General features: G+C 42.6%; 1 protein-coding gene across 1 annotated transcript in view; it reads left to right on the plus strand.

The window, feature by feature from the left end:
- Positions 1-22393, plus strand: part of LOC144598366 (ERI1 exoribonuclease 3-like) — a 272324-nt gene that overhangs the window by 100492 nt on the left and 149439 nt on the right. Inside the window, exon 7 of the mRNA XM_078408446.1 lies at positions 19197-19296. Within this exon, the coding sequence (XP_078264572.1) occupies positions 19197-19296 (100 nt within the window). The remainder of the gene's footprint in view (positions 1-19196; positions 19297-22393) is intronic.

Here is a 22393-nt window from a genome sequence, read left to right on the forward strand (position 1 = left end):
AAAACCTCTCTGCGAAGCTTGACGGGTGCGATGCCTGGCGGACAGGAAATCCGTCGGAGTAGTGCGTAGGCAGCCAGTGATGATCCGCATGGTGTCGTTGAGGGTGGCGTCTAGCTTGCTGGTATGAGCGCTGCGGCACCATGCTGGGGTGGCATACTCAGCGGCGCTGTACACGAGTGCAAGAGCACTGGTTCGAAGAGTAGTACTCCAAAGACGTACAGGTATGTAGGTTAATTGGTGGGTAAAATGTAAAAATTGTCCCTAGTGGGTGTAGGATAGTGTTAGTGTGCGGGGATCACTGGGCGGCACGGACTTGGAGGGCCGAAAAGGCCTGTTTCCGGCTGTATATATATGATATGATATGATATGATATGATATGATAGATGTCCTGGCGCCCCATGACGATCCCGCCAAGCAACGCAGGAGGTTGTTCGGTGCCGACACTTTAGCACGGAGAGCTTCAAGGTGTTGCTTGTAGGTCAGCTGCCGATCTAGTTTCACACTGAGATATGTAGGAAATGGGTTGTAGGGTAGGGGTGACCCATTGAGGGTGACGGTTAGCTGGCGTTGAGCTTCCTTGTTGTTCAGGTGAAAGGCCGTTGTGGTGGTTTTTGCCATACTCAGTTTTAGTCTCTAGGTCTTAAGGTAGCCCGCGACAAGTTCCATATCCGCCGAGAGCACATCATCAACATTTGACCAACTCGTGTCCGAGTGCAGTAGGGCCAAGTCATCTGCGTATCCATACTGGCGCGAGGTCGTGCGTGGCAGATCGCTGATATAGAGATTGAAGAGCATGGGGGCCAGTACCGAGCCTTGGGGGACTCCGTTTCTTAGGCGTTGCAGTCGGCTAGATTGTCCGTCGCTGGTCTTGAGTACAAAACAGCGGTTGGCAAGGATGTTGGCAAGGAACCGCTCTAAATGACGGTCAGGGATGGTTCGGAGGAGCTTCAAGATCAAGCCCTGGTGCCACACAGTATCATAAGTGGCGGTGAGGTCCACCAGTGTGATGCCCGCCTTGTGACCCTTTTCGAAACTGTCTTCGATGTCATTTGGTCAGCTTGACTATTTGGTGGGTGGTGCAACGTCCACGCCGAAATCTGGCTAGTTCAGCTTGTAGTTGCGGGTCAACGATTGGATCGAGCCGGGCCATGAGAAGCCGTTCGAGGAGCTTGTACGGGACACAGAGGAGTGAGATGGGCCGATAGTTCCTTGGGTCGTCCGCAGGCTTGTTTGATTTTGGTAGCGCAATGACGTTGGCTTTCCGCCAGATCTTCGGAATGGACTGACCAATGAGGCAAGAGGAGTAAAACTCACGGAGCCAGGCCAGGCATTTAGGACCGCAGTGTTTCAGGAATTCTGGGGGGATGTTATCAGGACCCTGAGCTTTTCCACATTTCAGTTGAGGTGGAAATTTCAAGCTTGCAGACGATATCACAGTTGTGGGCCTGGACTTGATGGCCTGCAAAAATGACGGACTGGTCATCGACGACAGGAAGTGGGGGGAAGTACACATCCCAGTCTGTATCAATGATGCTGAGGTGAAAATGGCCAAGAGCTTCAACTCACGGTGTAAATATTCCCACCAATTTGTCCTGATAAACCACATTGATGCTATGGGTTACATCTCAACTATCTCTCAAGGCAGAGGAAAGGAAATTTGGCATGTCATCATTGATTCTTACCAATTTCAACATGTATCATAGAAAACATCTTACCCAGATGCAGCAAAGGTTGGCATGGCAACTGCTGTGTTCAAGACCGCAAGAAATTGCAGAGTTGTGAATGCAGCCCAGTCCATCACACATACCTGTCTCCCCCATTGACTTCGCCTATCCTTCAGGCTGCCTCGGGAAAGCCGCCGACATAATCAAGGACCACTCACACCCTGGACATTGTTTCAAAACTCCACCCTCCATTCAGTATGACAGAGGAGATTAAAAACCTGAAAGCACGTACCACCAGATGGTCCTTCACTGCTATTATCAGACTTTTTTTTCCCCAGGGTGGAAATGTCCAACACTAGAGGGCATAACTAAAAGGTGAGAGGGGGAATGTTCAAAGGGCAAATGTGCGGGGCAAGTTTTTTAGGACGCACATACAATAGTGGCGTTTAAGAGTTTAGGCACATGGAAGTGCAGGGAATAGACGGATATGGATCATCTATCGGCAGGTGAGATCAGTTTAACTTGACATCATGTTCAGCACATACATTGTGGATGAAGGGTCTGTTCCTGTGCTGTTATGTTCTGTATTCTCTGTTCTTGAACTGACCTCTCGTATGCAAAAAATGAATTTGCGATCTTCCAATATATCTCGTTGTGGTCCTTGCCTGTTTATTTTAATTTGCACTTTCTCTGAAACTGTAACACTATATTCTGCACTCTAATTATTTTCCTTTTTTGCACTAACTCATGTACTCATGTGATGTGATTTTCCAATAAATCACATAAAACAAAGTATTTCATTGTATCTTGGTACACGTGACAATAATAAGTCAATACCAATGATAAACTAATATTAGATGGGAACAATAGAGAGAGGGGAAGGTTTAGCAGAAGGGATCCAGTGGCATAAATATGTTGGTGTACGGGTAAAAAAGCAAGGTGATAGGAGACTGGTGGGGTTAGGTAGGGAGAAGTGAGTGTGTGAGAGGGCATGGGCAGATAGGAGGACAGAAAAAGGGACAGAAAGGGTGAAGGCTACCTGAAATTGGAAAATTTAATGTTCATGCTGATTGATTGCCAACTTCACAGGCTGAACATGAGGTGCTGTTTCTCTAGTATGCGTTTAACCCGAAACATCATTCATTTATCTCCACAGAGGCTGCCTGCTCCACTTTCCTCCAATTATTTGCTCAAGATTCCAGCATCTGCAGTCTTTTGTGTCTCCCTCCTCACCTGTATCACCTATCACTTGCTAGCTTCTTTACTGACCCCTCTCCTCACCTCTCTATACTGTCTACTTCTCTACTACTTCAGTCTAGTTGAATAGTCTCAACCTGATACATCGACAGTCCATTTCCTTCCACAGATGTTGCCGGATCCACTGAGATTCTCCAGCAGCTCTCCTTTTTGTGTAACTATTTTTTTTGTAGTAAAACCTTTTGGCCATTATGGTAGTGAAGATTAGATCCAGCCAACATCAAGAAAACAGATTAAGTGAAATGAAAAGAAAGAGAACATAACTGAAAATAAAAACAGCCTTTGAGGCAGTCCCAGCAAAGCTCATTTTTCCTATTAAACATCTGACATCACTGAGTTTATTTTCATTAAACTGTAGCCCTGTCGTTTATCCTCCATGTCCAACCTATTTATTGTCAGATCTTTTTAATACATTTTGAACATTCTTGTACATAATTTTCTGCTGACCACTTGAGACATATCAAGCACCTTGAGTAGATGTATTTGTGGAAGACTTTCTACATTTTTAATTGTAGTCATTATTTAAGAATTATCACAAATTGTTGAGCACTTTGAAAGTGCTAGGCTCTTAATGGCATATGCAAATTACATTAAAGCCGATCTAAAGTAATTTTTTTTGTAGTCTAATTTACTCCGCAAAATTTGAGTACTATATTCTTGTAATGTATGTCTATTTATCTTTTGACATGGTTCAGCTCCCTATGTGTTTAGCCAGATGGATAAAAATAATTACTAGCTCTATGACTTGTGGGAGCACTTTCTTTTCAAATGAACAATATAATCAGATGATTTTGTTCTGTGCAAAGAAGATGAATTATTACAGATTACTTGCAGCATAATTTTTAGTTTTTATCCTAAGTGGATGTTGGTGGGAAGACTGGTGTAAAATCTGCTAGCATCAAAGTTTGAATTATGCTCTGCTGTGTCTTTAAAGAAAATAGCGTTTTATTTAGAATGCCTAATGGATGATTGCAAATTATGATGGCCAGTGTAACCCTTGTACTATGCAGATGGAGAGTGAAACATCCAGTTCCAAAGGATGTTTGGGTGTCCTTGCTCAGGTACCTGCCCACTTCAGAGGAATACTATCCATCCTTTCCATTTATACAGGTCACACAACTTTTCAGCAAATGTCAGCTTTAAACTCTATTCCAAATGTAGATATTGTAATCTCAGAAAACATTTCAGAAATGTATTTGTCCTCCTGTTAATATCTCTGAAAACCTGTTTCATATTTTTGTCAGTCAAAGCATTCCGTTTTCTCATGATAATAACATATTGCAATTAATTTGCATGCAAATTAGTTTAATTTGAAAATGGACTTTACCCAATAAACTGTAGGCCTTAACGTTATGAAGCCATAAAGGGTTTAATTGTTGCACTGTTACTGTTTAATGATTTTTAATTAGATCTAATTAACAAATGTAAATACAAATAGTCACAGTATAGATATTTTTGCCCATTTAAAGCTTTTGTCAAATCTTCATCTCCTAGATTTTGTCAAGTGATTTTATGGATTTAAAATGAAAGAAAATAAATAAATGTGAAAAATATTCTCTCTATGACCAAATCAATTGAATATGTGGAAGAATTTTAATAGGACTTCTGCTCCATTGATTCTGGAAACTGAGGCAGTTGGCATATTGAATTAGGTTTTTCTCCAAACCAAACGGTCCCAATTTTTGAGAATGGCCTGGCATTATTTTCTTATTTTCAACTTACGTAACAAGCATATAGGGTGGAAATAAAATGCTGGAGTAACTCAGCGGGTCTGGCAGCATCTCTAGAGAGAAGGAATGGGTGACTTTTCGGGTCGAGGCACTTCTTCAGACTGATGTCAGGGGGGTGGGCGGGGCAAAGATAGAATGTAGTCAGAGACAGTAAGACGAGTGGGAGAACTGGGAAGGTGGAGGGGACAGAGAGGGAAAGCAAGTGCTATCTGAAGTTAGAGAAGTCAATGTTCATACCGCTGGGGTGTAAACAACCCAAGCAAAACATGAGGTGCTGTTCCTCCAATTTGAGCTATGCCTCATTCTGACAATGGAGGAGGCCCAGGACAGAATGGTCAGAATGGGAATGGGGAGGGGGAGTTGAAGTGCTGAGCCACCGGGAGATCAGGTAGGTTAAGACAGACTGAGCGGAGGTGTTCAGCGAAACGATCGCCGAGCCTGTGTGTGGTCTCGCCGATGTAGAGAAGTTGACACCTAGAACAGCGGATACAGTAGATGAGGTTGGAGGAGGTGCAACTGAACCTCTGCCTCATCTGGAAAAACTGTTTGGGTCCTTGGATAGAGTCGAGGGGGGAGGTAAAGGGACAGGTGTTGCATCTCCTGCGATTGCAGGGGAACGTTCCTGGGGAGGGGGCGGTTTGGGTGGAAAGGGACAAGTTGACCAAGGAGTTTCGGAGGAAACGGTCTCTGCGGAAAGCAGAAAGGGGTGGAGATGGGAAGATGGGGCCAGTAGTGGGATCCCGTTGTCGAAAATGTTGGAGGATTCTATGCTGCATGCGACGGCTGATGGGGTGGAAGGTAAGGACAAGGGGGACTCTGTCCTTGTTGTGAATGGGGGGAGAGCAAGAGGGGAGCTGTGGGATATCGAGGAGACCCTAATGAGAGCCTCATCTATAATGGAAGAGGGGAACCCCCATTTTCTAAAGAATGAGGACATCTCCGATGCCCTGGTATGGAACACCTCATCCTGGGCACAGATGCGGCGTAGACGGAGGAATTGGGAGTAGGGGATAGAGCCTTTACAGTAAGCAGGATGGGAAGAAGTGTAGTCCAGATAGCTATGGGAGTCAGTAGGTTTGTAGTACATGTCGGTCAATAGTCTGTTTCCTGTGATGGAGATGGTGAGATCTAGAAACAGTAGGGAGATGTCGGAGATGGTCCAAGTGAATTTGAGTGCAGGATGGAAATTAGTGGTGAAGTTGATGAAGTCGGTGAGTTCTGCATGTGCGCAGGAGGTAGCACCAATGCAGTCGTCAATGTAGCGGAGGTAGAGTTTGGGGATAGCATAAAGGATGTCCACTGCTTAGACTTCATCCACTGGCTTCTGGAGCAGTGTGCTTTCCAAACATACAGGAAATCGTTTATTTTTTTTAAGTGGGAAGTTATTGGAAGTTATTGAGCAATACAGTCATACCTTCCTGCCACATTTCCACATTTGCCATCATCTACCACCACCCCAGAACATGCTCTCTCCATTCAGCTCCGTTGTAAAGGATCGTCTACTTCACCCACAGGATGAGAATGTTTACCTGTTGGAAATGGGTGACTTTCTACCTGAAGTGCAATTTCTGCACATGAAACATATCAGGCCTTATTTGCAATGAAGGCCGGCTGCCATAATGGCCTTAGCTGATCTTTGGTAGTATCGGGGGGAGGGGTGTCGGGTGGCGGTTGGGGCAGTAAAATGGTAGTGTGACTTATTACTCGGCCAATTCATGTAGCACATTATCTGTCTTTTTATGTTTCATTGATGTGTGAAAATTTGGCAAGATTACCAGAGATTTTAACTAGTGATTGACAGGTGTATATTGGTATTGTCTTATGAATTGGTCCTTTCTAAAGAAAATGCAATCATTGTACAGTTTAGAGGTATTCTTTCAATTATTATTTGTCTAAAGTGGAAATATTTGGTTATTAAAAAAATTAAAACAAAAGCTTCTTATTTTAAGAGAGCTTGTATACAAAAACAGGGATGTAATGCTGAGGCTTTGTAAGGCGCTGGTAAGTCCGCATTTGGAATATTGTGAGCAACTTTGGGCACCATATCTGAGGAAGGATGTGCCGTCTCTGGAGAGGGTCCAGAGGAGGTTTACAAGAATGATCCCAGGAATTAGTAAGTTAACCTATGATGAGCGTTTGTCCACACTGGGCCTGTACTCGCTGGAGTGTAGAAGAATGAGGGGGGACCATGAAACATGCAGAATAGTGAAAGGCTTGAATAGAGTGGATGTGGAGAGGATGTTTCCACTAGTGGGAGAGTCCAGGACTAGAGGTCATAGCCTCAGAATTAAATTCAGGAAGGAGATGAGGAGAAATTTCTTTAGTCAGAGGGTGGTGAATCTGTAGAATTCTTTGCCACAGAAGGCTGTGGAGGCCAGCAATGGATGTTTTTAGGCAGAGATAGATAGATTCTTGATTAATGCAGGTGTCAAGGGTTTGTGGGGAGAAAGCAGGAGAATGGGGTGAGAAGGGAGAGATAGATCAGCCATGATTGAATGGCAGAGTAGACTTGATGGGCCAAATGGCCCAATTCTACTCCTATTACATGACCTTATGACCTTTCATTTCTTGCATTTATGTCGATGCTGCGAATAATACCTGCACGTTTAAAGTCATCCATTGCTAGCATTTTTAATGTATAGACAGTCCAAATGTTATGTAATGGTTCCATTTGTCAGGACTGTTTGCAGGTGATTTCTCGATAAGTCAGAAATGGTCATTTTCTATAACAACACAGATATAGCTCTACATGCACGGTGCAATTCTTTCATTTTATTAAATAATTACTGTAATGCTACTCATAATTAAACTGGTGGAACATATGCTGTATTCAGTCATTAATAAATATCATGAGACATTTTCTTATTTTTACTAGCTTGAAAATTACTTTTCAAACATATGGGATAATTTGCAAAAAGTTGGATTTCTGTGTGTCTGGTCATTTGTAACACTGCATTGTGTGTTTTCTTTTGCGCCAAGTTACTCCAGTTAGACCTATTAAATTTCAACCGTTAAATGTGCTTGCTCTGTAGTCATAACACAGAGCTCTTAAGATAGAGCTCTTAAGGATAGCGGAGTCAGGGGGTATGGGGAGAAGGCAGGAACGGGGTACTGATTGAGAATGATCAGCCATGATCACATTGAATGGTGGTGCTGGCTCGAAGGGCCGAATGGCCTCCTCCTGCACCTATTGTCTATTGTCTATTGTCATAACACAATATCTGCTTTTTGAAATCGCTACTCTTAAAGCAAAATGCCTTAGGCTCGGGCCGCGTGGATGCCGACATCGGGAGCTCCGGCAGCGGCAGCGTGTTCGCCCGCCCCGGATCGCGGGGCTTGGGTCGGCCCGCCGCGGATATTTCACCGTCCGGCGCGGCCTGAAATAGGCCACGGAATTTTCTCTGCTCGGCGGGGGCTTCAATGTCGGGAGCCACGACCGCCCCGACTTGCAGCGGGGCTTGGGTCGGCCCGTTGCGGACATTTCACCGTCCGGCGCAGCCTGGAACATGGCAACGACCGCAGGAGAAGACGGCGGGGAAGAGAAAAGACATTCTGGCCTTCCATCACAGTGAGGAGGGGACTGGAGGAGACTCACTGTGATGGATGTTTCTTTTTGGGGGGTTTTGTGTTGGTTGGGGTTGTGTAATTTGCTTATTTTATTGCTCTTATTGTTGGACTGTGGGTGACGAAATTTCGTCCAAAAAACTTGTTTTTTGGATGACAAATAAAGATATCTTGAATCTTGAATCTTGAATCTTCATTTGGTAAACTGCATTGTCAATATATAGTTCCATTGATGTTAAAAGTAAATCAGAAACACATTTCCAATAGGCCCTTGAGTTGTTTATTTGATATCATTGGTTGACATTGAGATATTCAAACCATATCCATTACTTGATACAAGTTGTTATTTATCATGTGTTGAGATTCTTTCACCTGAGCTAGAGAGCAAACAAGGAGTCATAGAGTCAGACAGCGTGGAGACAGGCCCTTTGGCCCAACATGCCCATGCTGACCAACATCCACAGTAGTCCCATCTGCTTGGCCCATAGCCCTCTAAACCTAACCTATCCATCTATGTACCTGTCCAAATGTCTCTTAAACGTTAAGATAGGATCAGCCTCAACTACCTCCAGCAGCTCGTTCCATACACCCACCACCCTTTGTGTAAAAAATGTTACCCCTCAGGTTCCTCACCTTAAATCCATGTCCTTTAGTTCTCGACATTAATGAAAACTGAGAAACACTGTGTAATTTAAACGAGTGTAGATCCATAAGTTGATGATGATCTCTATGGTGAGAAGCTTGTTACTGTCAGTACCAATTCAGTGAGTTCCAAAGCATGATGCCACTGAGCGGTTATGATGCCATTGAGCTGTCATAGCAGATAATCAAATTACAGAATAAGCAGTGAGCCAGAAAATAATAAGAACAATTTTTAATTAGCTTTTTACATTCTACAGAATGCTTAAAAAATACAAATACATATGATTAGTTTATTGAAGTATACTTTAAAACCTTGCAAGAAAATAAGGAATTAAAATATATGTTTTAATGTATTTGAATGTGGGATCTAGATTGTACATATACAATATGAAGCTGCTAGAGCCAGATAGGTCACTAAGTAATACTTGTACCTTGATATGCCATTTAAAAACACAACATTTTCAGGGTCTTTTTCAGCAAATCTAGTTCTTAAGTTCCTTAAATTCATTTCAGATCAATATCTTGACTACTTGAGAGAAAGCTGTAAATATCTAGCTTATGGAGAATTGAATCACAAACAGTGTCCTCAGGATTTTTGTGTTAAACAATGCATGCATGGAAATTTAAATGTTGCTGTCAGTTTTCTGATGTAATGATGGCTGTCATTGCTACTGCCAAATCCAAGCCATTATTTTGGTTAATGACACATATAAATAAATAACAAAAGCACCTATTTATCTTACTGTAGTGCATTACTGTTGTGGCAGCAACTGAAACAATGCAAGTTCTCCAGATTTTCTTTGTATATTTCCAAAGATTATCTCTCACAACGTCACAATAAAGCATGCATGGTAATTCTCAAACATGTGCTTTATATGCTTTATATGACCATGATGTGATTGATTCATTTGAAGCTAGTTAATCAGAATACACTGGTGGAAACAGAATCATCTCATTTATCAGGCTATCTCCATTAAACAAAGCTAATCTGCACTGATTTAAATACTTCAGGAATCAATTGGTGTCTAAGAAAATCTTTCCTATAAAGAAATATCTCCATCAGCTACAGTCCCCTGCTCCATTAACAGGCATCAATTACAGAATGCTACAGATATAAAATCAGACATAAGATGAGGTTTAGTATTGAGAGTATAGAATATATAGAGTATAGAATATATAGAGTATAGAAAGGCATAATTTCCTCTGAATCCCAGTGCAATATAGCTAGATGCTGCCGTATTCCGCTTGTCTTGTGTTATATTCTTTATCCCCTGTGGCGACCTGCTGCTCAGAATGCAGTAAGACATGTTGCTGACATTTATACTGGAGTACTAGTAGTTTTATTCATGGAGTTGCCTGGAGCTAGCATGTTCTCTGACCATTGAGCAAAATGACAAGATGCATATCTAACTGCTTACGACCATGATTCTTTGCCAGAATGTTAGCCCTGAAGTGATCAGATGACTGCAATAGTTTGGCTTCTGAAAAATATTAAAAGCACTCATCTCAGTTAAAAGCATGAAAATTACATTCTTGCTGTATCAGCACAGTTGCTGTTAAACATGAGCCTTGTCATATTGAAGAATTATATGGAATTCATACTGTTTAGGAGGAAAATGAATACATTTTTTACAAGGTATTTTATTCTTTTGTGACATTCAGTGAAATAAAACTTGATGTCACTGCAATTCATATCAAGTGCTAGAATAGCATTTTGGATCACGATGCCTACAGTGACAAAGTTTCACTGAAGATATAATGAAATCACCCTCAGTAAAAAAAGATCAAAAATAGGATTGTCTTATAAAGATGACATATTTCCAGGTTCAGATGATGTATGTAAAGCTGCAAATTGTTACGCAATTTAAAATTATTGATATTATTATTTTTATAATTTGTCTTATCACTTATCACTTATTTTCCTTCTCATGCTTTTTAATGATCAGTATGTGATATCATCCATTGAACATGCCCTGCTAAAAAGGGAAGGAGAAAGCAAAGGGCATACTCCAAGGAATAATAGAAAGAAATACACTGTATCTTGAAAACATGTATCCCTTTAGTCTGATGTCTGTTAGTGAGTCAGCCACTCTGGAATGTTCCCCATTGCGAGTGGCACAAGGGCAAAGCTGGTAGAAATGCTGCCTCACAGGTTCAATCCTGACCTGCGTTGTTATCTGCGTGGAGTTTGCACGTTTTCTCTGTGACAGTGTGGGTTTTGGTCAGGTGCTATGGTTTCCCTCACTTCCCAAAAACATGAGGGTTTGTAGGTTAATAAATTGCCCCAAGTGTGGTGGGAGTAGATGCGAAAGTGGGATAACAGAACTAGTGTGAACGGGTGATCGATGGCCAGCATGAACTCGGTGGGCCAAAAGGTCTGCTTACATGCGGTATCTTTCAATCCATTTCAATCAATTCAATTCAGTCAGTAATTAATATCTTGCCCAGAGTAGGTGAATCGAGAACCAGAGGACATAGATTAAAAGTGAAGGGGAAAAGATTTAATAAGAATCTGAGGGGTAACTTTTTCACACAAAGGGCAGTGGGTTTATGGAACAAGCTGCCAGAGGAGGTAGTGAAGGCAGGGACTATCTCAACATTTAAGAAACAGTTAGATAGGTACATGGATAGGACAGGTTTGGAGGGATGTGGACCAAATGCGGGCAGGTGGGACTAGCAGACCTCCCAACCCTTCCGAATTTGGCAGAAAGTTTCCGCTTTCTTATTTCATTTCCGCCATTCCGATTTCACCTCACATTTTTCCGCAAAACACATACCTCGCCGCTCGCCTCGCCCCACTGCTCACCTTATGCCGCTGGCCTCGCTTCGCCGCTGGCCCGGCCTCGCCTCGCCTCGCCGCTGGCCCCGACTCGCCTCGCCGCTGGGCTCGCCCTTCTGGGTCAAATAATTTCCTCAGTTGTCTCTTGTCTGGCAGATCATAAAATCCAGAATCTAAAATTCTTCCATGTAAATCTTGTCCCTTACTAAATTTGCTTCCCCATGGTCCAGTCTTTGGTATCCTCATCTGAAAATTCCCTTGTGCTTTAATTAACTTCTTTACCAAAGTCCCCATAACTTTTTCTAACAGAATGAGATGTCCTTTCTATATTAAAAATACTATCACGGCCAGCTTCTCGTCTTTCTTATAAAGCCCCAAAGCTGCTGTTGATGAAGGGTAGGGGAACGATATCTTCTTGATGCAAATTAGCAACAACAAAGAGATCTCCACGACGATTCAGTTAGTTAGTCGTTTATTTGAAGTTGCAATAAAACATATTGGCATATCTCTTGTCATTAACTTGGTATTGATTAGTTTGGTAAAACTCTAATATCCTACCATCGATCCTTCGTAACTTATATGAACTACCAGACCTTATATCCAGTTGGCACTTCTTGTATTTTCTGTGGCCACCAAAATCTTATGATTTTAGTAGGCTCTTATAGTTAAAATCCTTCTTGCCGATCTTCTATCGGCAGGTTCTTCGCGTGAACTGAAGCATTACGTCAGTGCTGGAGGATCTCTGGCTCCGCCCAGACCATACACGTAAGCATGGTGTTAACAGTGCTCAAATAATACAGCAAAGAGGTCCTTCTACAGTTGTACCGGGCCCTGGTGAGACCGCACCTGGAGTACTGTGTGCAGTTTTGGTCTCCAAATTTGAGGAAGGATATTCTTGCTATGGAGGGCGTGCAGCGTAGGTTCACTAGGTTAATTCCCGGAATGGCGGGACTGTCGTATGTTGAAAGGCTGGAGCGATTGGGCTTGTATACACTGGAATTTAGAAGGATAAGGGGGGATCTTATTGAAACATATAAGATAATTAGGGGATTGGACACATTAGAGGCAGGAAACATGTTCCCAATGTTGGGGGAGTCCAGAACAAGGGGCCACAGTTTAAGAATAAGGGGTAGGCCATTTAGAACGGAGATAAGAAACATCTTTTTCAGTCAGAGAGTGGTGAAGGTGTTGAATTCTCTGCCTCAGAAGGCAGTGGAGGCCAGTTCGTTGGATGCTTTCAAGAGAGAGCTGGATAGAGCTCTTAAGGATAGCGGAGTGAGGGGGTATGGGGAGAAGGCAGGAACGGGGTACTGATTGAGAGTGATCAGCCATGATCGCATTGAATGGCGGTGCTGGCTCGAAGGGCTGAATGGCCTACTCCTGCACCTATTGTCTATTATCTATTGGCCCCTAATTGTTATGTGTATAGTGCAACAATTTCTGCCCATTAGACAGAATCTTCTTCAGTCTTCATCTCTTCCAGGTTAAGAAGCGGTCTGCTGTCAGTCCTCTTGATGCTTCATCTGTAGGATTTTCCTTTGTGCTAACATATCTCCATTGTGATATGTCAGTAACATCCCTTACAACAGAGATTCTGTTTGCTACAAACATTTGAAAGCGTTTGTTTTCGTTGTTGATGTACTTAAGCACCGTTGTGCTATCGGGGTCCAGAAGACGGATTTGTCCAGTTGAAGCTGTAATTTTTTCCGCAACATTATGTCAACTCTGACAGCTAGGACTGCAGCTGTAAGCTCCATCCTGGGAATTGTCATCTGTTTTAATGGTGCCACTCTGGCCTTTTCCATTATAAATGCAATATGCACTTCTTTGCTATTGTTTTCCAGTCTTAGACATGTAACAGTACCGTAGCTACTTGCGCTTGCGTCTGAGAAGTGGTGTGGCTGTGCTTATCTGATCTGACCAAAGTTTGAGGGCATACATCGGTCCAGTTTAAACTCCGCAATCTTGTTGAGATCTGTTAGTCATCCTGTCCATCGCTGAGAAAAAGTTTGCGGTATGTCGTCATCCCACCCAAGTTTCTCCTTGCAGAGTTCCTGCATAATCAGCTTAGCTGGCAGAGTAAATGGTGCCAGGAATCCTAAAGGATGTAGATAGAGCCGACTACAGACAGAATGCCACGTCTGTTGCACGGTTGTTCCTGTAGAGCAATTTTGAACTTGAACACATCTGTTTCAATGCACAAGCGCAATCCTAATGCCCTTTCCATCGGCAGATTGTCCTGGTCCAAATCCAACTCCTTGATCTCATTAGTATAAGAAAATAACTGCAGATGCTGGTACAAATCGAAGGTATTTATTCACAAAGTGCTGGAGTAACTCAGCAGGTCGGGCAGCATCTCGGGAGAGAAGGAATGGGTGACGTTTCGGGTTGAGACCCTTCTTCAGACTGATGTCATCAGTCTGAAGAAGGGTCTCGACCCGAAACGTCACCCATTCCTTCTCTCCCAAGATGCTGCCCGACCTGCTGAGTTACTCCAGCACTTTGTGAATAAATACCTTGATCTCATTAGCTCTACTTGCTTGAGGAATTAATGTTAATACAGCACGGCTAATACTGGTCCATTTTGATAGCGTAAATCCTCCCATTTGGCAGATTTCAGTCAGGTCGCTCTCCTACTGCTATCCGCCACGATGGCCGCCCGGGGCCGGGGTGAGTGGCTCCCTCTCCCCTTTCCTCCCCCCCTCGTCCGGCCCCGGGAGAGACTGCCTGGTCGGCAATGGGTCCACGGTTCGTCAGTTGGGAGAGGTTTGCTGGGCCCGGTATCCGCGCCTGTGCAGTTGGGGGAGGCTTGCCGGGCCCGGTGGCGGCCCTCAACTCTGGGATCTTGCTGAGCGCTTTTGGGGTAAATAAAATTGTGTTTACAAGTTATCAATGCAGGAGAGGTTTGGACCCAACGGGTCCACGGGTCGTCTAGTTCTTATTAAACTTCCGTTTCAAGCTCTGGATATGCTGCTCTGCTATGCAACGGTTGTTCGGCATGCTGGTATTCTCCTGCTTGAAAGGTAAGTCTAGACAATAATGTCCATCTGTCAACCTTGCCGAACAATTCACAATATCCATGAACTTTACCTCTTCTCTGGACATTTCTTCCTTTTCCTAGATGGATCATTCATTGAAGTCATGATTGTATTGTTTGACCAGAAGTTCCTCCAGATTCGAAATGGATATTCAATTGATAGCTGCAGCAGGATCGCCATTTCCATCCCTGCTGTTGTGATCTTTTCTCAGAGGACCATAAATAACCCATCCCAACAAGGTTTACATGGCGTACGGTCCATCTCATTGGCCATTAACCAGCTCCCAAGGTTCCAACACTTAGAAGCATTAGTTCCGATGAGTAAGTCAATGCCAGAGTCTATTTCAGAAATCTTAACATCCTTCAAGTAAGGCCATTGCTTCAGGTCTTCTTGTCTGGGAATGTTTGACTGTGAAACAGGTATGGTCTTATTGGTAAACACATTGAACAAAATCATTGTTGTCCAGACCAGATATTTCCAAACCTGAAATAATACGACTGGTTACAGACTTCTCCTGATTTATGGTACGCAGGAGAATCCTCTTCTTTGGTCCTGAAATCTTCAGGCTTCTTATCAGGCTTTCGGTGCAGAAGGTAGACGAACTTCCATTATCCAAAAATGCGTGTGTTTGCAACACTGTACTCCCATTTTGGCTCTTTACTTACACTGGTACGATACAGGTTCTGTATTCGTAGCAAAACTGATTTTGGTCACTTTTGGCCTTTCTCTTGGTTTAGTGAAGGTAGGGCCTTTAACAGTTGTTGCTGTTTTAGCCCCCTCAATATTCCCATAAAGTGGATCTGATAGTATCTTCACTTGTACCTATATGAAGTTTACCAGGTCTGGAAATCTAGGTGGATGTCTTGTGCTTCCCTGAATCTCATATATCTGATCTCTCCACCTTTCCCTGAGCTTGTACGGCAGTTTTAGAAGGATGGTCTTCATATTAGAGGGGACATTCATTTCATCCCTGTAGTTGAGCTGTTCCATTGCATTGTAACAACCTTTAAGGAATAGTGAGAATTCTTGTAATGCTTTCACGTCATCTGGCGTGAAAGCTGGCCAGGCCAATGCCGTGGTAATATAAGCAGTGGCAATCTTCTGCTCATTGCCAAAATGCTCTTCAAGCAGCGTAGGTTCACTAGGTTAATTCCCGGAATGGCGGGACTGTCGTATGTTGAAAGGCTGGAGCGATTGGGCTTGTATACACTGGAATATAGAAGGATGAGGGGGGATCTTATTGAAACATATAAGATAATTAGGGGATTGGACACATTAGAGGCAGGAAACATGTTCCCAATGTTGGGGGAGTCCAGAACAAGGGGCCACAGTTTAAGAATAAGGGGTAGGCCATTTAGAACGGAGATGAGGAAGAACTTTTTCAGTCAGAGAGTGGTGAAGGTGTGGAATTCTCTGCCTCAGAAGGCAGTGGAGGCCAGTTCGTTGGATGCTTTCAAGAGAGAGCTGGATAGAGCTCTTAAGGATAGCGGAGTGAGGGGGTATGGGGAGAAGGCAGGAACGGGGTACTGATTGAGAGTGATCAGCCATGGTCGCATTGAATGGCGGTGCTGGCTCGAAGGGCTGAATGGCCTACTCCTGCACCTATTGTCTATTGTCTATTGATAGCCCTGGTCCGAAGGTAAGTGTTGACAGCTGCTGACAAAGTTTCTCGCTTGTCCTTTTGTTTATTGTTCCAGGAAATGATAACGGTAAACTTTATCATCAGTCTTTCTTTCTACTCCTCTTTCAAATGCCTTGATAAAAAGTTGATACCGCAAAGGATCACCGTCATACACAGGAATATCTCTTGGTGGTAGAGTGGAAGAAAGATTTTGTTTAGCCAGAAGAAAGGTAATTTCATTTTGCCTATGCCATTTGTCATACACATCACCTTGGCCTCCATCATAATGTTCAAGGAGTTCAAGAAGCCCCTGCTCACCTCTTTGTTTATGAGGCCTTGCTCTGGCCCCTTGAGGAGGGTGTTGAGTTAGATGTGCCATATCACTAGCTGTAGCATATGGTCTTGAAATTGTTTGTTTCGGTCTAACAACCTGTTGCTCCCGACCATGCCAGTATCTAGCTGCAGCTGGTCCCGTTTAGCTGGCAATTGGCTTTGAACAGCTCCTTTCTCCAGATAAGAACTCCTTTTATCAGATACTATCGAGCTGCTTCTTGATTTTGGAGCACCAAGTATACTGAATATTGTCTTGGCTATTGCCATTTCAGTCTCTAGTTCCAATCGTTCTTTCTCTCTTCTCAATTGATCATTCTCTTCTTCCATTCGCTGTCTATTGCCAATTGTCTTCTCTTCTGTTCTTCTTTCCTCCGCTCTTCTTCCATCTCTAATTGGTCTCTCTTCCGTTCTTCTTCCATTTCTAATTGCTGTGCCTCAATCTCATGCCTCTGTTCCAAGAAGGCAGCTTGCCCTGCAAGAACAGCCAGTTCGATCTCAGCCTCCTTACGAGCAGAGCGCATCGAAGATGCATGAGATTTGATGCTCAATTTAAAGTTTGAGATATTTGAAGCGCTATCATCAGGTCTGATGGAGTGTACGTCTGCACCACCCTGGCATGAGGCGCTCTCGACATTGGAGGGTGTGGTCCTATGACCAACTTGGCATATCCATGAATCAACCTCCTGATCAAATTCATCGAGAGTGTCCCTTACCTGGCACATTCAATTGTCTTCCCTTTCAAGTTCTCCTGCACATGGTTGTAATAGTCTCAATGCTTCATATTCTTCATTGATTTCGTCCTTGAGGTGGTTAAATTGAATCATGTTGAATCGTACATCATGTACCTTTTCAGCTGATTTCATTACTTCTTTAGTGCTTTCCATTAACTTGACAGCTTGTTTATATTTACTTTTCCTTTTTTTCATGTTTTTCATAGGCTAAATTCAGACTTATAGGTGTAAGTTTAGTGGCTCTTTTCTCCACTTTAGGCCTTGTACCGATGTCGCCACCTTGTGACTGATCATCAGATTTAGTTACAGACATGCTGTCCTTCTTGAAGACGTGCAGCTGTATTTTTTATCTTCAATGGAATGCCAAACAAGGCTGATAACTAGCCACTCTCAAGGTAGTCTCTTTGTGGCTCACATTCCAAACTTTTCAGTACCAGTTACGGAAAACAGCTTTCCATAAAGGCTTACTGCAATTAACAGGCTTTCTTATAAACCAATTTAACGCAGATATCGATTTTTTATCTTCAAAGTTTTAGCGACAAACAATCCTTCTAGTTTCAGTCGCCACACAACTTCAGTCTCTTTGCGAGCTAATAAAATTCAAATCACTCTAGAGACAGATTTTTGTTTCAGTCATCGAGGATAGCTGGTTCTATTCTTTGGTTGAGAAACTTCTAGCAATAAATCCCTCCAGGTCAGTCAAGCTGGTACGCTTTGTCGATCCTGAAGAGTAAATTCAAGCTGAATCGCCCCAGCTTTGGTAGATTTTTACGATATTACGGTCAGCTTCTCGTCTTTCTTATAAAGCTCCAAAGCTGCCGATGACGAAGGTTAGGGGAACGATATCTTCTTGACGCAAATAACCAACAACAAAGAGATCTACACGACGATTCAGTTAGTTAGTCTGAAGAAGGGTCTCGACCCGAAACGTCACCCATTCCTTCTCTCCCGAGATGCTGCCTGACCTGCTGAGTTACTCCAGCATTTTGTGAATAAATACCTTCAGTTAGTTAGTCGTTTATTTGAAGTTGCAATAAAACATATTGGCATATCTCGTCATTAATTTGTTATTGATTAGTTTGGTAAAAATCTCATATCCTACCGTCGATCCTTCGTAACTTATACGAACTACCAAACCTTATATCTAGTAGGCACTTCTTGTATGGCCACCAAAATCTTATGATTTTAGTAGGCTCTTATAGTTAAAATCCTTCTTGCCGATCTTCTATCGTCAGGTTCTTCGTGTGAACTGAAGCATTACGTCGATGCTGGAAGAATGGCTCCGCCCAGGCCATATACGTAAGCATATTATTAACCTCTTAGTGCCCAAATAATACAGCAGGACACAAAATAAAATAATATACTAAAATAACTAATAAATGCAAAATGGCTCCTACAAATACTATATTTGTGGTTGTTGATTATAATGAGGCAGATGCAACGACTTTCACAGAAAGTTGAAGCATTATTACTTGTACATCAAGGGTCGCAGTGATAAAGTTGCAGTGTATCTCCATTTTGTGATAAAGTTGCACTCCATTTTGTGCAACCAGAATATCTTTTCAGATACTTGAAAAGTATTAGTTAACCTGCCACATTGTTCCTTGTGTCTTTAATTCATTCCTAACATCTACTCTGTCACAAATGATTTTCTTTGTTATTTCCTTCCCGTACATGTCTTTATATGTGGTTAAATATTATTCCTAGCGGAAGATAATTTATCTGAAATGTTGGTCTGTTTTTCTCTACCTTGATATGGTTTAAACTGTGGGTTTTTTCCACCACTAGATGCATTTTATTTTTCCCTAATTCTTTACATTCACTTTGTTCCCCGCAGGCGTACAGTTTTGCCATGGGGAATTATCCAGCGAATGGACTGCCATTCATGATCAAAGGATTGAATTTGCAACACATTGGGAAACTTCATAGTGGGATTGGTGAGTAAATTAAAGTTACTATTCATCTAAAATCATCAGCATAATCGTAGAACAATCTGGACGGAAACCCCATGTGTGCAAGTTACGTCATTTGCATTTCAAACACAGTGTAGACATGTTAGAAGTTGGTCTTAATTAGAATAAATGTCAAACTGCAGTTCAGTAATTATCAAATTATTTTTGTTTGCGAATTGGTGTGATAATTTGGTGAAATTAAGGTTCTATCTAAAGTTTTGCATGGATATTCAAAACACATTATTGTAGCAATTTCATATACCAAAAGAAATTGATGTGCCTTCAATACTTAAGAATCTAAGCAGCATTTCCTAGGTGATCTTGGTATCTCTGCTTATCCTGCCACATGTGATAAGATACAGTGAGGATAAAATTCAATTAGAGCAGAAATGCAATAAGTACAAATCAACTGCCTGTTAATGACCATGTCTAATTTTCCTTCCTGTTGCTCTTGCAAAATGACTTGGAAAAATCAAGCTAATTTTGATGCCATTATTCAGGAACTTGCAGGGCTTGATTGGGAGAGGCTGTTCAAGGGGGATCTAGCATTTTTGAAGCTTTTAAAAGTGAGATAGGGAGAGTTTAGTTTAGAGATACAGCACGGGAACAGGCCCTTCGGCCCACCAAGTTCACGCTGACCAGCGATCCCCATACACTAACACTATCCTACACACTAAGATTTATAATTACACCAAGCCAGTTAGCCTACCAACCTGTATGTCTTTGGAGTGCAGGAGGTCACAGGGAGAACGTACAAACTCCATACAAACAGCACCCGTAGTCAGGATCGAACCCGGGTCTTCGGTGCTGTAAGGTTGCAACTCCACCGCTGCGCCATTGTGCCGTCCTCGGTGAGTTCAGAGCTTGGAGTTCAGGCCAAAATCAGAGAACTCTGCCTGATAAGCAATATTAAGGCTCTGATCAGGAAAAAGAAGGAGGTTTAAGCAAATCCCTCGAGGGATGTAGGACTAAACTTAAGAAGGGAATCAGGAGGACAAAGCGACGAGGAGATATTCTTGGCAGATAAAGTATTGGCCAATCCTACGAAATATGTTAAGAGCAAAAGGGTAACGAGGGAGAGAATAGGTCCTCTTAAGCATCAATGTGGTCGTCTATGTGTGAAGTCGTGGGAGTGGGACAAGGTCTTAAAGTAATATTTACATCTGTATTTACTGCTGACAAGGTCTTGGAAGCTAGGCTGTTCAAGGAAGAGAACAGTGATGTCCTGAAACATATAGACATTATGAAATGGGAGGTATTGGTGGTCTTGAACCATTTAAAGGTGGATAAATCCCCAGGTCCCGAACTGTGTATCTGAAGATGTTGTGGGAAGCTAGGGAAGAGATTGCTGGGGATAGACACAAAAAGCTGGAATAACTCAGTGGGTCAGACAGCATCTCTGGAGAAAAGGAATAGGTGATGTTTCGGGTTGAGGCCCTCTTCAGACTGAGAGTCATGGGAATGGGAAACGAGAGATGTAGATGGTGATATAGAGAGATATAGAACAAATGAATAAAAAATATGCAAAAATAGTAACGATGGTAAAGGAAACAGGCCATTGAAAACGAGATGCAGACAATGAAACACCAGAACGACAGTGAAACTAGTACAATGAGTAGAGTGGGGGAATGACAGAGAGAGAGGGGATGCGAAGGTGTCTTGAAGGTAGAGAAAATCAATATTCATACCGCTGGCTTGTAAGCTGCCCAGGCTAAAATATGAGATGCTGTTCCTCCAATTTGCGTTTGGCCTCACTCTGATGCAAATTTGAACAGTCTGCCACGTGGGACCATATCAAAGGCCTTACTAAAATCTATGTAGACTACACCAAGATACTACCCTTCTCAAAAAATATAATTGTTAGTCAGATGTGATATTCCTCAAAAGGGGTGGCACAGTAGCATAGCTGGTGGAGCTAGTAAAGCATCACAACATCAGTCTGAAGAAAGGTCTCGACCCGAAACGTCACCCATTCCTTCCCTCCCGAGATGTTGCCTGACTCGCTGAGTTACTCCAGCACTTTGTGTCTAACAAGGTCAGACACCCAGGTTCAAGGCTGACCTTGGATGTTGTCAATGTGGAGATTCTCCCTGCACTTTCGCCCTGTGACCACGTGGGTTTCCTCCGGGTGCTCCGATTTCCTCTCACATCCCAAAGACATGCATGTTTGTACGTTAAATGGTCTCTGTAAATTGCCCCTTGTATGTACGGAGTAGATGAGAAAGTGGGATAACATAGAACTAGTGTGAGCAGGTGATCGATGGTCAGTATGGACTCGGCTTGTTTGCTGTACTTCTAAACTAAAACTAAAACAAATCCACTGTCCCTGATTTGTCTGTGCTTTTCTGAAGGAAGGGTTATATTGACCCTAACAAAGAATTCCAATAATTTGCCCACCACTTAAGTTAAATTAACTGGACTATAATTAGTTGTTTTAATCCTTCCTTGCACTTTAAATGATGGTACAACCTTACCTGACCTACAGTCTTATGGCATCACCCTTGAGACTGGAGAGGATCTCAAAATTGTAGTCGGTTTTCAGATTTTTTTAAAGAAAAAAATCATTCAGAGCTCATGATTTATCAATTTTCAAAGATGCTAAACACATTGATACATCTGCGTTACAATGTTTATCCCATCCAATATTTCACACTCATTCAGTGTACCACATCAACAACATCCTTCCCTTTAGTGAAGACAGTCACAAAATATTACTTAAGGTCCGTATCAACTTCCCTCTCCTCTGCACACTGGTTGCTTTATTGATTCCTAGTAGACTATTCCTTTCCTTGTTATTGACTTGTTCTTCATGCAATTATAAAACATCTTTGGATTTTCTTTGATTTCATCTGTCATTATTTTTACAGTCCTTCACTTTTATAGACAATAGACAATAAACAATAGGTGCAGGAGTAGGCCATTCAGCCCTTCGAGCTAGCACCACCATTCAATGTGATCATAGCTGATCATTCTCAATCAGTACCCCGTTCATGCCTTCTCCCCATACCCCCTGACTCCGCTATCCTTAAGAGCTCTATCTAGCTCTCTCTTGAATGCGTTCAGAGAATTGGCCTCCACTGCC

The sequence above is a fragment of the Rhinoraja longicauda genome, chromosome 11, assembly GCF_053455715.1.
Source record: "Rhinoraja longicauda isolate Sanriku21f chromosome 11, sRhiLon1.1, whole genome shotgun sequence".
NCBI lineage: Eukaryota > Metazoa > Chordata > Chondrichthyes > Rajiformes > Arhynchobatidae > Rhinoraja > Rhinoraja longicauda.